Source organism: Canis lupus, chromosome 15, assembly GCF_048164855.1.
Source record: "Canis lupus baileyi chromosome 15, mCanLup2.hap1, whole genome shotgun sequence".
Classification (NCBI taxonomy): domain Eukaryota; kingdom Metazoa; phylum Chordata; class Mammalia; order Carnivora; family Canidae; genus Canis; species Canis lupus.
The window spans coordinates 14,210,882-14,225,473 of record NC_132852.1 but is presented as its reverse complement, the minus strand read 5'-3'; the positions used below and the strand labels follow the sequence as shown (position 1 = coordinate 14,225,473).

At 41.8% G+C, this 14,592-nt stretch overlaps 1 protein-coding gene across 7 annotated transcripts in view; it reads right to left on the bottom strand.

The window, feature by feature from the left end:
- The window catches only part of WWC2 (WW and C2 domain containing 2), a 204,863-nt gene that overhangs the window by 56,299 nt on the left and 133,972 nt on the right, over positions 1-14,592 (bottom strand). For 6 of the 7 annotated variants that reach the window (XM_072775906.1, XM_072775905.1, XM_072775902.1 and 3 more), the window contains 4 exons: positions 10,717-10,846; positions 7,748-7,915; positions 6,644-6,717; positions 2,945-3,187 (listed from right to left, as the gene is read on the bottom strand). In XM_072775906.1, the coding sequence (XP_072632007.1) occupies positions 2,945-3,187; positions 6,644-6,717; positions 7,748-7,915; positions 10,717-10,846 (615 nt within the window). The remainder of the gene's footprint in view (positions 1-2,944; positions 3,188-6,643; positions 6,718-7,747; positions 7,916-10,716; positions 10,847-14,592) is intronic. The other variant, XM_072775903.1, reaches the window with a different exon arrangement.

Sequence of the window (14,592 nt, the reverse complement as noted above, 5' to 3'; positions counted from 1 at the left end):
GACTCTGGGGTCATGCACACCGGCTGCAATTCAGGTGAGCACAGCTCCTTCAGAGACTAACATCCAGTATCAGCTCAGGATCTTGCCTGAGGCCACTCCTGAAATAATGAGACACCTGCGATGTAAATGGCAAATGGGAGAATTTGGGGGGAATGCAGAAGTGGTTTCTTTGACAGTTATGTTGGTGCCAAGAGGAAACTGAAGGATTTTGACCTGGTGAAGCACAATTTGTTTTATGATGAAACCAAGTTTTTACCCAATGGATCTGATTTCCCAGAATTATCTCCTGTCGCCACCTGCCTTAGCATCGAGGAAGTATGCTGTTTACACAGGTATTCTCTGGCTTTCTCAGGCACCCTATTGCAGTTCAACAGTAACAGTGAATAGAAACACCGTGTGGACACATAGTAGGAAGAAATAATGAAGAACAAGAAAAGAGAGAGTGTACAGCCAGGTAAAGTGAAAACCACTGACCCCAACAGTAAAACCCAAAGCCATACCATCCGTGTCTACTCAGAAAATAAAGGACCCAGTGCTCCCTGTGGCAGGGGGTGCTGCTCTTTTGAACACATGCGATGCTGGGCCGTCTTGCATCCAAGGATAACAGTGAAAAAACCTGAACTTGCTTTAGGCAAGATAAGTATTAGTCCCTTCAACCTTATACTACAACATAATGACGGGGATTTGCTTTTGGCCACCAACATACTACAAATATAAAACATATTCACATACATGTCCCTTGCTGCTAACATCCAACTGTGGGAGACGGGGGCACGTATTGTAAGTTAGAGAGACATTCAAACTGCTTACTCCCCTCTGAGACAAACCCCAGGGCTGGATCTCACTAAGTATATGATTATTTTATGAGTATTTTATAGCTCCTCTTCTTTACAGGTTCAAACCCACTGTTTCTGCTGGAATGTGACAGTTATTACGTGCATTCTGCACAAATCAAAGTATAAAAGCCAGAGCCTGGGCACTTTAGGAACAAACTCTATTTTTAATGTTGCTTCATTAGTCATTTTTGAAGCTCTAGCCCCAATAAAAAAAAGACAAGACATCATGCCTATAAAAGTTGGTGAAAACAAACACACACCTGTTTTCTCTCTCCCAGAACAACGGCTAACGGCTGTCTGTAGGCCCTTCCCAGATTCACACGCTCCCGAGAACTGCTGGTCTGTGTAATGGAGCCAGTGCGTTACATGTGTGTGGTCAGGTAACAGTTAGTGTGACACAAGATGCCAATGCCCTTGCTGCTTTGTACGTGGGCCACACAGCAGCACTTCATTTCGTCCTATTTCCTGGTACTGTCAAACTTTTATCCTACGAATGTAAAGTCTATAAACACAGACAGGACATCAAGGTAACTCAGGAAGGGATCCCTGGGTGGCGCAGCGGTTTGGCGCCTGCCTTTGGCCCAGGGCGCAATCCTGGAGGCCCGGGATCGAATCCCACATCAGGCTCCCGGTGCATGGAGCCTGCTTCTCCCTCTGCCTCTCTCTCTCTCTCTCTCTCTCTGTGACTATCATAAATAAAAATAAAAATAAAAAAAATTAAAAAAAAAAAAAAGGTAACTCAGGAAAACGATGCAATTGTGTCTTCTCTTTTTGTCCCTCTGGTCTCCGCCGGGTGGGTCATTCCCTGGCCGCCTTACTCACACCTGCCTTTACGGTGAGCCTTCAGTTGGCACCCCTAGACCAAGACGTTGGAGCAGGAGGGGCAGGTGACAATTCTTTCAGATGGCAGAGGAATGTAAGCTGTAGAGGCTTTCCCTTCAGACTCTTCATTCTTGTTCCGCGTAGCTGCTGAGCTGTAGCCATGCGTTATCTTGATCACCAGTTTAAAACTCACAAAAGTCACCTCTCCCCAGAAGACTAAACTCAGGGTAGGCAAGTCTGCATGCTAACGCCTCACCAGGAATGTCCGAGATTCTTCTTCCTTTCCTCCTACCGTTCCCTCCACCACACTTCAAATATTCTGATATTGTGTAGACATACCACCTTACACATTCATAGAGGACAAGGGATTAGAAGGCAAGAAGTCAAGAAGTTAAAAAACAAAAAAAGAGCAATTGGATTATGTGTGGGTGTTTTAAACTGACTTCCAGGTCACTTGGTATGATATGAATGTGACCTTCTTCCCGGTCACCCTGGGACAGGCATCATGCCTCGGTTGCTGGCCTACAGAATGGATATGGGGGGCATCTGAGAGGGCTGCATGGCCTGTGGCTGGAACAGGTGTCGGACCATATCCACCAGCAAGGCCGGGACCTGGGGCTCCTGTGCACATGACTCCATGGCAGACAGACACTCAAGGGTCCCCTGCTCGATCCTGCAGCCGAGCTGTTTACAGAATTGGATTTTGTAGGTGAAATGAGCAATTCGCATCTTCCCACAGAAAGATCAGAAAAATGTGTCAGGTGTTTTCCTTTACATTTTCACCTGCTTCAGAGGAGGGGTTCCAGTGACAGACAAAATCCAAGCGAACGTTTGGTGACCTGTTAAGATATCAGAGGGAGCAAGCTGTCTTTCCCTTGTGAAATGAAAAGCAATAAACTTTTGCATTCTTGTGAGTCATAAACCCGAGTCGGAAGCTGCAGTCGCTGTAACAGTCCAGATAATCTTCCTTATCGGAGCGCAATAGTGCAGAGCCATTGTTATCAGACCCCGTCAGCGATCGACTGCATTCCTGGTTTTGTGTCAACATTCCTTACCTATTCAACATCTGTCACAGGCATTTTCGCGGCCCTAACAAACAGAAGTGACACTGCAGGGTACGAGGACGTGTGCTTTTATTGCTCTACGGAAAGAAAGTCCCTTTGGTGGTAGTTCTTAGTCCACCAAGAACAGATGCAACTGAGATTGACAAAGGGGGGGGGTGCACAGGCATCCCGGCCCAGCCAGGACACACCTGCGGGTCCCCGTCCCCAGGGAGGAAAACCAACCTCTCTGCCAGCGCTCGGCTCGGTGGACCCCTCACGGACAGCAGCTCCTCCTCCAGCCGCTGCCTCTCGGCCTCCAGGCGCTCCAGTTCGCCCTGAGTGCGTTTTTGCGGGGTGACAAACTGAAGCTCTTTCAAAAGCTCTTCTTTCTCGTTAATCAGCATCAGCTTCTCCTTCTCGATATCCAGCGCCCCGGGCCAGGTCTCACTGTCTAGTTTCGACAGTTCAATCTTGAGGTTGGCCATGCTAAAAAATAAAGCCACAAAAGAGGAGTGCATACTTAGAACTCCCCAGGGGAGAGAGAACCCAAACCAGGCTGGGCCGGGGGCCTGGGGGATGCGCTGACTTTACTCGGTGACCCTCACCAGGCAGGGGGCCCCGTGCTCCGATCCCTGGACCTGCTCGACATCTGGCTCTCGTCCCCTGCGGGGTCTTCACCTTTAAAACACAAACAAGCACACTGGCCTGTCTGAAAAAGAGTGAAGGTCAAAGTCCACTGAAGCTTAGAGAGGAGAGTGCCCTGGGAGTGCCCCTATGGGTGACTGCCTGTGTAGGGTGACGGGAGGGATACCTGGAGGGCTTCCGTGTTCCAAAATCTACAGTAAATGGTGTCTGATGGGACATTTATTATAGATTTTGTTCCTCTGGGTACAGCTGTTCCCCTGGTAAAAGAGGGGGTTCTTTTGGAGTCAGATGGGCAGCGACCAGGGTATCAGTGAGTCACGGAGGGATAAGGGGAGGAGAGAGAGCAGTGTTGCCAACCAGTATTGCAACCAGTATTGCAACAAAGTCAGCCCGGCGGGCTCCGTGTCTCCAAGGAAAGGGAGCCGTTCTTCTTCACCCCATTTCTCCTTCAGCTGTGCAGTGAAATCGGTGTCTACAGCGTTTACTGGGCGTCACTGAGCCGGCCCTGGAGACATGACTGGCTGCCCTCGAGCTGGGTGTCCTCCGCCCAGGCAGCACCCAGTGAGCCCCCACCAGCACCCATGGGCAGCTATTGTGGCTCCATCAGAGCGACAGCAGGTGCTGGAGCAAGGGTGATGGGGGGCGGGAAGATGGGAGGAGGAGGAGGAAGAAAAACCAGCAGGAGGGAACATTACCGGTTTCATGATTTTGCCTGACCTCAGATTCTACTGTGTCTCGAGCTAGCTTCAACAATATATGGTAAAGCTAATTCTTCACTGAAGAAGACAGTTCTGACCACTCGAACCAAACCACCTGCTCTGGGGCAGTGTGAGGACTAGCGGGATCGTTCACAAGGTAAATGGCACACGGCTGTTTGGACTATGAGCACAACATCAAGGCAAGTTATGAACACACCTGATGTTGGCTTAGGGAATCTATACTACCATTAAAAAAAAAAAAAAAAAAGCTGGATGATCACTTTGGATATAGTTACACAGCACATACCAGAATATGAAAAATAGAAAGGGGGCATTTTATTCTCCTCGTTTGATGGAAGAAGTTGTAGAAGGGAAGAAAAAAGGTAAACACAATAATGTTGTCAAAACAAAGACGAAAGTGTATCCACATTCTTGCACCAGTTTTGTTTCAGTTAAAAAAAACAAATTGCCATCCCTCACTGGCACTGATTTCCACTCAGCGCCTGCGCTTGTGATCGATGTAACATCAGCTATTCTTCAGCTATAACCACAAAACCATAAACAACTGTCTCAACGTGCTAGAAAATTAATCATCAAAATGCTAAATAAGCATGATATTATTAGCTTCATTAAGCACATAAAACAAAGGCTGGAGGAGAAAACAGGTTTCAGGGAAAAACAACCCGCCTCTTTACTTACTCAGAACTGAGGAAGAAAAGCGTTTTCAACATATGCTTTAACCCTCGAGATTTACCTTCTCATCAGCATCGCTAGGAACTTTAAAATAAAAATCTCAAATGGTAACAGGACAGCAATGCAACCAAGTGGGAAAGAACAATGCCTTAAGTTTTGATGTGACTGAATTAACCACCGAACTGGGAATCACAACGTAATGAAGGAAAGAAAGGCATCTATTCCTTGTGTGATTGAGCATTAGGCGGGTCTTGAATTTAATTTGGAAAAGGTATACCACATCTGGGGAACAAGGTATGATGAGGGTTTCCAAGTATATCTAGGAAGAGAAATGCTGTGTAAGCTCCAGGTAGAAAAAGCTGTTAGCAGCCAAAGTAAAGTAAAAACTCAAGCTGCTCCAAGGGAATTCAAGTTGAGCCCCCAAAGAACCCGGGTGCATGAGGCCTGGTTCTCCAAAATTAATTCTGAGTTACAGCCATTCTCCTTCAGAATGCCAGACAGATCCTGGGCTTTGTTTACAGCAGAGTCTAAGAGTTGTGGCTCTTAACGGGTTGGTGACGCCCACAGCCAGAGCACCACAAACAGCATCCACCAGAGGTTTCTACTTCCTGGGCCACAAAACCACACAGCAATCCTCAATCCTTCTGGTGGGCAAGGCATCAGCCTGGGCTCTGAGAAGCAGCCAATAAGCATATAGAATTTTTCATAACCTCATTATACATTTCAGAAATGTATAATCTACCCAGGAAAACTAGTAGGCATTAACATCAGCTGAGTAAAATGTTATTCAGGGAGACTAAGTGACTTGCTCAAGCATACACGGTTAGTAATTTGTAACAAAACTTTTTTTTTTCTTTCAGTCATCAAAGAACCAAGTAATATTAGTAACAGAGAACACAAAGAGGCAAATATTGTTTTAAGGCAAATCAAATAATTGCTTTGTTAAAGCCAGATAACCTCCAAGAACTTTGGCTAATTACTTTTAAATAATCCTCATCACCAGTAACAATGGATATACCTCATTATCTGATAGTCATGATAGGAAACTATGACATTCTAGCAGGTTCTCAGCTGAGCTTTCCATGTTCTCAGGGAGGAACATGATAAATTTCTCTGTCGCCTACAGAGTGATAATACAGTTTATCCCCCCAATGTCTTCCCAGATAATAAATCAATTTTATTTAAATTTTAAAATTTAAACTCTAAACTTCAAAAACTTTAGACTCTAAGAAGGAAAATAACGAAATCAAATAAATCAGTATGACCCTCTCCCTCAAAATGAGTAAGGTGTCCAAATTATGAACACAAGTTGAGCCTGTCTACTGGATGAGGAGGGACAAGTCTCCTGAGCTTCCCTCAAGCAGAGTCACAAGATAAGGAAAAGAAGGCGTAGGGCTCTAAGGGTAGAAGGTAAAAGAGGGCAATAGGAATCTCTCCTCCTTTGGCCTGAAGGCAGTTGCCAGAACAGATACCTCAGCATCTTCAAGGACGTTGGCAGGAAGTCTTCCCCTCAGCCATTTATTTACCTTAAAGGTCCTTGGCCCCTCTCAAGTCCTGTACGTGAGTCACTATGTCATAGTCCTACCTCAAAAACCAATCTTCCCACTTCTACTTGTGAGTATGTATTGTACAAGCTCAAAGCTTCTTTCTTCCTGAAGGGAAGGGGGCGATTTCGTGCCCACACTTCTCATTAATTCTCCCGGTCCTTCAGCTTGGGTGGGGGGAGACTGAGCAGAGATGGGGGATCTGCAACCCTCACATCTAAAAACCCTCAAGAGTAACGCAGGTAAGAAGGCATAGGGAGCACCCAGCAGATGTCACTATAGGAGTAAAGATTAATTCTGGGAAAGAAAATACTGTTTGAGCCCATTGACCACTGAACACTGAATAGCTCCCCTGTTGTTACCTTCTTTTGGCTTCTTCATACTGTAGGCTCAGCCTGACCTTTTCAGCTAAATTTGATCTACTTCTCACTCCGATCTGGTAAAAAACAAAAGGGAGAAAAGTCAATTAACTCTGCTAATGAATGAAGGTAAACTGCTTTTGTTTCTAGGAAGCCCAAGTAATTGGAAAACTAAAGAAGATGGTCTTGAAATTGGGAACACCAGTTTAAAAAGGCACTTACTTTCTAGTCTCAGTAGGGGCAAAACATTTCTTTTTAATTCAAGCTGCTCTGTTTTTCAAAGACTTTAACATCATTTTCTCTACACATTAAATTCAAGATAAAAAGTATTATGTCAATGTTTCTGGTATCTCAGAGTTTACGATGGGTGTACAGGTCAATAAAATTAATGAACTGAAACTAATTTCTTTGTCTCCACGAACCCAAATTTCCATCATTTAGCTTCTAAATGCATAAAATATAAACTAAATAACTTCAAAAAATAATTTCTCAAATAGGTAAGTCCTACTGTTGAACTCTACCTATTTTATTTTCATAGCACAGAATTCAATGAAGCAAAAGAGAATACGAAAATAACTGAGAATGGACTAGAAAAGTAAGTATCTGCTAAATGGGATCCCAAAGAGGATAATGCAAAAACAGTTAATAGTAGTCAAGCCACATTAAATATTTTCAAGTCCTGGGCATAAACCACAAATTAAACATTTTAATACAAACAATTTTTGATCTACAACAAATTGTTGGTTTTTAAAGGCATATTTTTTGTTTCTCATTAGCCTCAATGTTTAATTGAAAAGATCTAGATTTCAAAGGCCTTAAATCTAATAGGAAAAACTTAAATTCTCAGGCATCTCTAACCTTTCAATGTCTGAATAAATACAGACTGAGAAAGTCTGAACAAAGCCGTTCATATGGAAGATCCTGATATGCTTGGCACCCAGACAAAAGGGTCTGATTTTTTAAAACCAATCTAGGAGTACGGAATATTGAATCCACACAGCTGCAATTCAAACCACCTCACTAGCCCCTGTCCTACTTGCCATCCATATTGTAATTCAGGCTTGTCGAGGAGAGCACTGAGGCCAACCTTCCACATGGATAACTTACATCTCCGGAAATGCTTGTCTGTGACCCGGCATCAAGGGTCTGTCTGGAGAGAGATAAATGGGAGTTCACAGGACTGGATCTCAAGTCTGGCTCGGACGTGCCAATGCTTTGATCCAAATGGAACCTCTCCTGCAGCTTAGCAAGACTCTGTTCAGGAAACATAAAATCCTACATAAAGCTTAACAGGTAAGATGCAAAGCTTCCCCAGTAGGTAAACTCAAATTGAAAGACTGTGCTCTCAATAGGAAAAAGAACTACTTTATTTTAACAAGTACTTATCACTTTAAGTCACTGAAAAATTAAGATTAGAATATAATTTTGCACATACACATGTGTGACTTTGGGAGTGTGAGAGATCATAATAAACAAGTTATCTTACCTTCCCCAAGATAGCCTGGTCATTACTCACACTGTGCATAATGGCATCTTTATATGTAACACATGCATTTCTTATTTTTAAAATTTCATTCGAAAGAGCTCTATTTTAAAAAAGACTCATTTTAACTACTTACTTCATGCCTCTGCAGAAATTATGGAACATGGAATACCTAAAATGCAAGCTCATTGTAGATATAGCAAGAAAACTTCCTACTTAGCAGACTTCTGTAATTATGCCACTTTACATCTGGAAGAGACCCAAGAGGTTATCTGCTCCCAGTGATGTCAGAGATGAGGAGACCAAGGGCCAGGAGTCTCAGTACCGGCAGCTGCTCCAAGCTCATCTTTATGTCTACTGCATGGCACTGCCAGAGTGATAACGTGTGGTGTTGTAAGGTGAATAATCACAAGGGAATGTGCCTGTTGTCAGCACCCACGCTTAATAAATTGAGTTTACTTTTAAAGAGAAGATGTGAGCAAGTCAAAGTATTAAAAAGGAGAAAAATCTTAGCTAAAGTTCCCCATAAAACACTAAAATGATAAGAAACACATTATTACTAACTTTAAGAAAAGCCAGGATTTAATCCTGATATTTACAATTCTTATGGTAAAAAATGAGAAATGCCTCCCCAAATGAGATATGTGCCTGATACATGCCTTTTACCTAAGCTTCTTTATTTTCTTTCAAAGGAATATTTATGCAAAATGTATATTCAGAGCGAAAATTAAATGGTCACATCAAATAATATAAAGAAACCTGCTAGTGGGAGGCTTTTCTATTTTTTCATCAGTACTGTGAAAAAGAATTGTATTTTTCAAATCTGTGACTATGTACCTTATAAATTTAGTTGGTCATGACTAGCATGTTTTTTGGTGAAAAAGAAGAGACTAGAAAGTCACTTCAGACCACATTACTAGTATTAAGAATATTAAGAAATATGGTGTGTGTGTGTGTGTATCTCCAAATGTAGACATTTGTGTGTGACTGGGTTGTCATGTAGAATATACCTCTTACTGTGGGTCATGGTCAAAGAGGTCTGAAAATCACAGAAGCGACCCACCTAATGTCCCTCTCAGCTCTATTATTGATTGCTGTATCTACTAATTAATTGTTTTATATACTTTAAGTAATTGAGAAGGAATCTAATCTTTTAATTTGATCTGGTCTGTGTATAAATCCAAATTTCTTCTTTACAGGAATAGTTCAAGATAACCTAAAATTGCTGAATTATAAGGTTCCAATGTAAATTTGTTCAAGTTCTATTAGCCTTTTTCAAAGGGCCTATGATGTGCATTTTAGGAATTACTGATTTAATCATCACGAGCACAGTGGAACAAAATAAAAGTATATCCGAATACTTTTCTATGTTTCACATACATATTTAAAACCGCATATTCTAAAGCAAGACCGCCCAGGTTTGAACCATAGTCCTACCACTTCTAGGCTGTGTGACTTTAAGGAAGTTACTTAATTTCTCTGTAATTTCCTGTCTGTGAGGACAATACATGCCCATCTCTAGGGCTGTCATTAGAATTAAAAGAACTACTTTCATGGAAGGCAGGGAGAAGATTGCCCAGCATACAGTCAATACTTAAAACGATTTGTTACTAATACTATTATCTTTTCTATCTCTTTTGTGTTATTTCAAAATTCCCTAAATGCAAAATTATAGGTGTTTAAAAATATGTACCTATAGTGAATTGGCATTTTGAAAACTGACATGAAGTAGTTGAATGTAGTATTTAAAGGTAGAGCTTCTACTAAGAATGCAAACATTGCTACTGGCTCTAACATTTTCCCCAAGACACAGGCTAAATCCTTACTCAGAGCTCCAGATAACTGAAATACAAACAATTCTCAGATCTTGTGATAATTACGGGATGAAGGGAAGCTAACAAGAAGAAGAGACATACTCTTAAAAAAAAAAAAAAAAACCAACCCAACTGTACCTGCTGAATATAGATATTTAAAGTATAGGGTACTGATCACTGAATGGTTGTTTCTTTTACACACAAGGCTAGATCACTGAGAACTAAGTGTCCTGGGCTGAGAACCATACAGGTAACAAGGGATCCTCTGCCATGAGCAGCTTTCCCGGGATAACTAGATGGGTCAAAATCCCCCATATTTAGGTTGCACCTCAGAATCATCTGGTGTGGGGAAAAGCTCTTCTAAGCTCCTCATATACCCTCCGCACACTCCTCAAGGCATATCCTCCACTCAGCATGACAGGTGACATCCCCTTTATGCATCCTGGGCCGAGGATCGTGATTTAGATAACACTGCTTATCTGGGTTCCACATGAGGCTTCAGTAAATTGCAGGGGGCACCAAAGTGCTGATCTCATATGGGCTCCAGGATCCACCACCTCATGCCTCAAAGGCCATCCAAGGCCTGCCTTCAATTGGGTGGAAGCAAACTGTTCTCCTCCAAAGCAGCCTGTGGCCCCAGTGCCTATGCCGAAGTCCCTCTGAATGCAGCAGTGTGACAAAGGGCCATCCTGACTCTGATGGAGTACTTCTGCACCAAGGAGGGTTCCTGGGACCCCAGGAGGCAGGTGTCCAACTTAACGGAATGTTCTGAAACATACCTGCATCAGATCTTGCTTTTCTTTTTCTCCTGAGCTAATAGCCTTTCTGATAGATTTCAGTTCAGTTAGAATGGCTTTGGCTTCACTAAGTTCATAGCCACTCTGGCCTCCAGACATTTTTTTATCAATTCTGTTAAAAGGAAAAAAAAAAGAAGAAGAAAGTCAAAGAGTGTTGACAGAGTACAAATTAAACAAACAACAGGAACTGGTCTTCCGATTGTAGGAGTTGGCTGATTTTGCCATTTGCCTCCCCACGTGCCAGGAACATCCTCCTGCTCCTCCAACCAGTTCTAGCTCACACTCTCCCACCACCCACCTCATGCCCCCTCCGTTTAAGGCTCATTTTGTCCTCAGTTGGCTTGGGTGGGCCCACCATTGGCTGAATTCAAACCTACTCATGCCAAGCCCGGCCTCCACCCTGAGACAGGTTAAGGCCACGGGATAAGGATTTAACAGGACAGAAGTGTCAATAAACTGGACAACTCCAGGAAGTACAGGATTCCTCACTGTGGCCTAATTTTACATATGTCATAGTATCTGTGTAAAACCAAGCACCGTGCCCATGGCCTGGTGGGCCTTTCCTAATGGGAGTGATAATTATTTATACTAGTGAGTATCCTACAATATTTGGGTTGAGTGGTTAGTTTTTTTTTTAACATATGAAAAGTACTTTTTTTTTTAAGATTTATTTATTCATAAGAGACACAGAGAGAGAGGCAGAGACATAGGCAGAGAGAGAAGCAGGCTCCACGCAGGGAGCCTGATGCGGAACTCGATCCCAAGACCCTGGGATCACACCCTGAGCCGAAGGCAGATGCTCAACCACTGAGCCACCCAGGCATCCCACTTGTTCTGTTTTTATGACAGTTGAGTTGAGATAAAATTGCTTGCCTTGCCGATGAGCTCAAATCTAGAAATTAGGAGAAGGGCAGATGTGTTCATCTGTCAACTAACATTGAATACAGAGCTCTGCAAGGACCTAATTTATCACCAACTCCCTCCCCCCGCCAGATCTGCTCACCAAATGTCCATAAAGTTCACATGGTCACCCTATCTCAGATAATTTCAAGTAACCTAATTCTTTGTGCATGAAGGCCACAACCAAATTACATAATTCTTTTTTAAAAATGGTTTAGCAATGTCCTCACTCTCATTCTCCCGGTTCCCTCCAACTGCCAATGCTGCCCAAGATTCATTTTGAATACAATGTGGGGCTCCCTTGAAGAACATTTGCCTATGCCTATGACCCATCAGCCAATTACTCTCATACTCACTTATATTCTTAGTCTTCTCCACAGAGAAATGGCACCTATTTTGTTACAGAAAACTGGGTCTGAGCTCATTTGGTTTAAAACATTTAATGATTTATATTTAGTTCAATGTGAGGGGCATAATCTGAAAATAAAAAAAAAAAGAATCCACCGACAATGCCATCTCATTCACTCTTCCAAAGTTTACTCAAGCGAGTAGCTTGTAGATAACATATTTCCCCAAGTATTATTTTAGTAAATATTTTATTTTTGCTGAACAAAGTCTTAACCTAAGAAAATAAAATAAATTTCATCAAAGGTTATCCAATAAGTAAAAGTACAACAAAGTCACTGAATTGAACAGGTGCTAGTGCAGGCACACATAGTGTTTAGGGTGGGAAAGCACCCCAGAGATCTACTAGTCACACTTCCTCCAAGTGAAAAAGCAAGACCAGAAGGTTTATGCAACTTTAGCTCCTAAAATACATAAACAATTAGCTAATTGGGGGACAATCCTCAAAATGACAGATGCAGGCTCAGGGCTCTGATGACTATTACACCTAGAAATTTTGATAAAACACAGACAGTACTTCGAATACTGGTTAATTCCATTTATTTGGGAAGGGATTCATGAGCAGAATTGTTAGCTCCCTTAAGTAGTGTATCTACCAACTTAGTTGAGGCAAATGGCTTATTTTCATTTAAAAAAAAAAAAACAAAACTGTGAGATTTCATGAAATAGCTACTAACCCAGGACTCTCAAACTGTGTCCAAGTGAATTTCTAAAGCCCAAGTGATTTCTTCCTATTTGTGTCAAACCTTCAGAATCTCACAGCTAAAACAAGCCTTTAAGTCAGAAATCAACTTTAACATCTGAAAACAAAAAAAGCCAGTAAGCCTTTTCCAGAAATCAACTTTAATACTTAAAAATAAAGCAGACTACCTCAAGACTGCTCATTTACATTTCAGAGAGCTTTATGACTGGATAAAAATATCCTGGCTGCCCATTGCTCAGGCGGGTGCTAAGCATGACAAGCACACACCATGTAACTGGAACTGTTGCTTTCCCTTTATCTCCACATTTCTCCTTTTTCTCAACTCTTCGGGCCCCACCTTTTCTCTTTTTTAATCCTAACTGACCATAAGTCAAACAAAATATTAGCATTATTTGTTGATTTTTAAAACAAAGGACTGTTTTTTGTCTTAATCTGAGAAATACCCATTTGTTCTTAGTTTGAGGAATACCCTAAAAAAATTAAAACAAAATTTGATTTTTTGTTTCTGAGTACCGTATTATTGATTTCCCCTATATCTTAGTTTCTTTCAAAAGAGAAGAAATTCCCATTTGCATATCTTCCTTGAAGAATATGTGCCCCCCTGAGCCTGATTTTCATAGGCTAGGTATATGCTTTTTGGCTGGCTGAGTGTTTCACTTCTCATTTTCCACTTTTGAGTGAACGCTGAAGATGCCAAAATAGAAATGTCTTCTTGGTGGTATCCGTCTACACATAAGCTATGCTATGGTGTCGGCCAAAGTCAACTCTGGGACCACAGACTGAAATGAATAATGCAGAGAATAAAACTACATTCATTCATCCAGCATAAACTATTGTACTCAGTAAAATGAAAGCCTGAGTTCAAATTACATTATGGCTCCAGATTTGGCAAAAAACAGTCCATTCTATTGTGAAGAAATGAAAAGTTACAAAAGCCTGCAGTAGGATTCTATTTAAATCTTTTCCTGAAATATATTTTCTGTCCAAACCCCAAGGAAAAGTCCCTTTATAGTATCAGGAATGTGGTTTCTTGAAAAGTATGGTCTCTGGGTTCAATCAATTATTCAATGTTCTAGTAGTATGGCGGTTAACATTTGAATGAAAACAGCTTTATTTTGTCTATAGTTAGGATCAACAAGAGAGGTCTCTGATGTTAGATATCATATCTTTCTGCTCTTGGTTCAAGGGATTAGAATCACTGCAAGAGAATGCCTGAATTTCTACAACAAATGTCTATTGTTTTCTTGTGGAATGTTATTGACAGATTCTTAAACATGCCTTGGATTCCTATAAAAATTGCTTGCAAGCAAACTGCTTTAAAACAATACAGCATTGTTATATCAATATAACAAAAACAGCAAGTTTGGCTAACCTTTAATCCCAGTGGTGACATGAGTTACAATTTCATGTGCCTTAAAAATGTTTAACATATAGCTCAACTTTTGTAGGGTTCTTCAAAGTTTGTTTTCTCTCCCCACTTCCACCACAATGCCCTCCTTTATGTTGATAGGCAAACACTAAGTATCACATTTATGTCCTTCTGGTTCTGCTCAGATCTTAGGGGGAGTTTGCGGCCAGCTGAGGTTCTTCGAACCCAGTCATACTTGAGAACTACCTGGGGGTCTCACAAAATATACCCAGATGGAGACCAAAAATTGGCATTTTTAAAAGTTCCTTAGATTATTCTACTATGCAGTCAGGTTTGAGAACCACTAGGACAGGAGCATCTGAAAGAATAAAATGGTTATGATGACTTGAGGTGAGTGGCCAAAGAGAAGAGTGAGCCATGAGACCAATATCTGAAAGTAAAGAGTCGTGACTGCTGTCCTGAGCTGTAACTCGTCACGCCA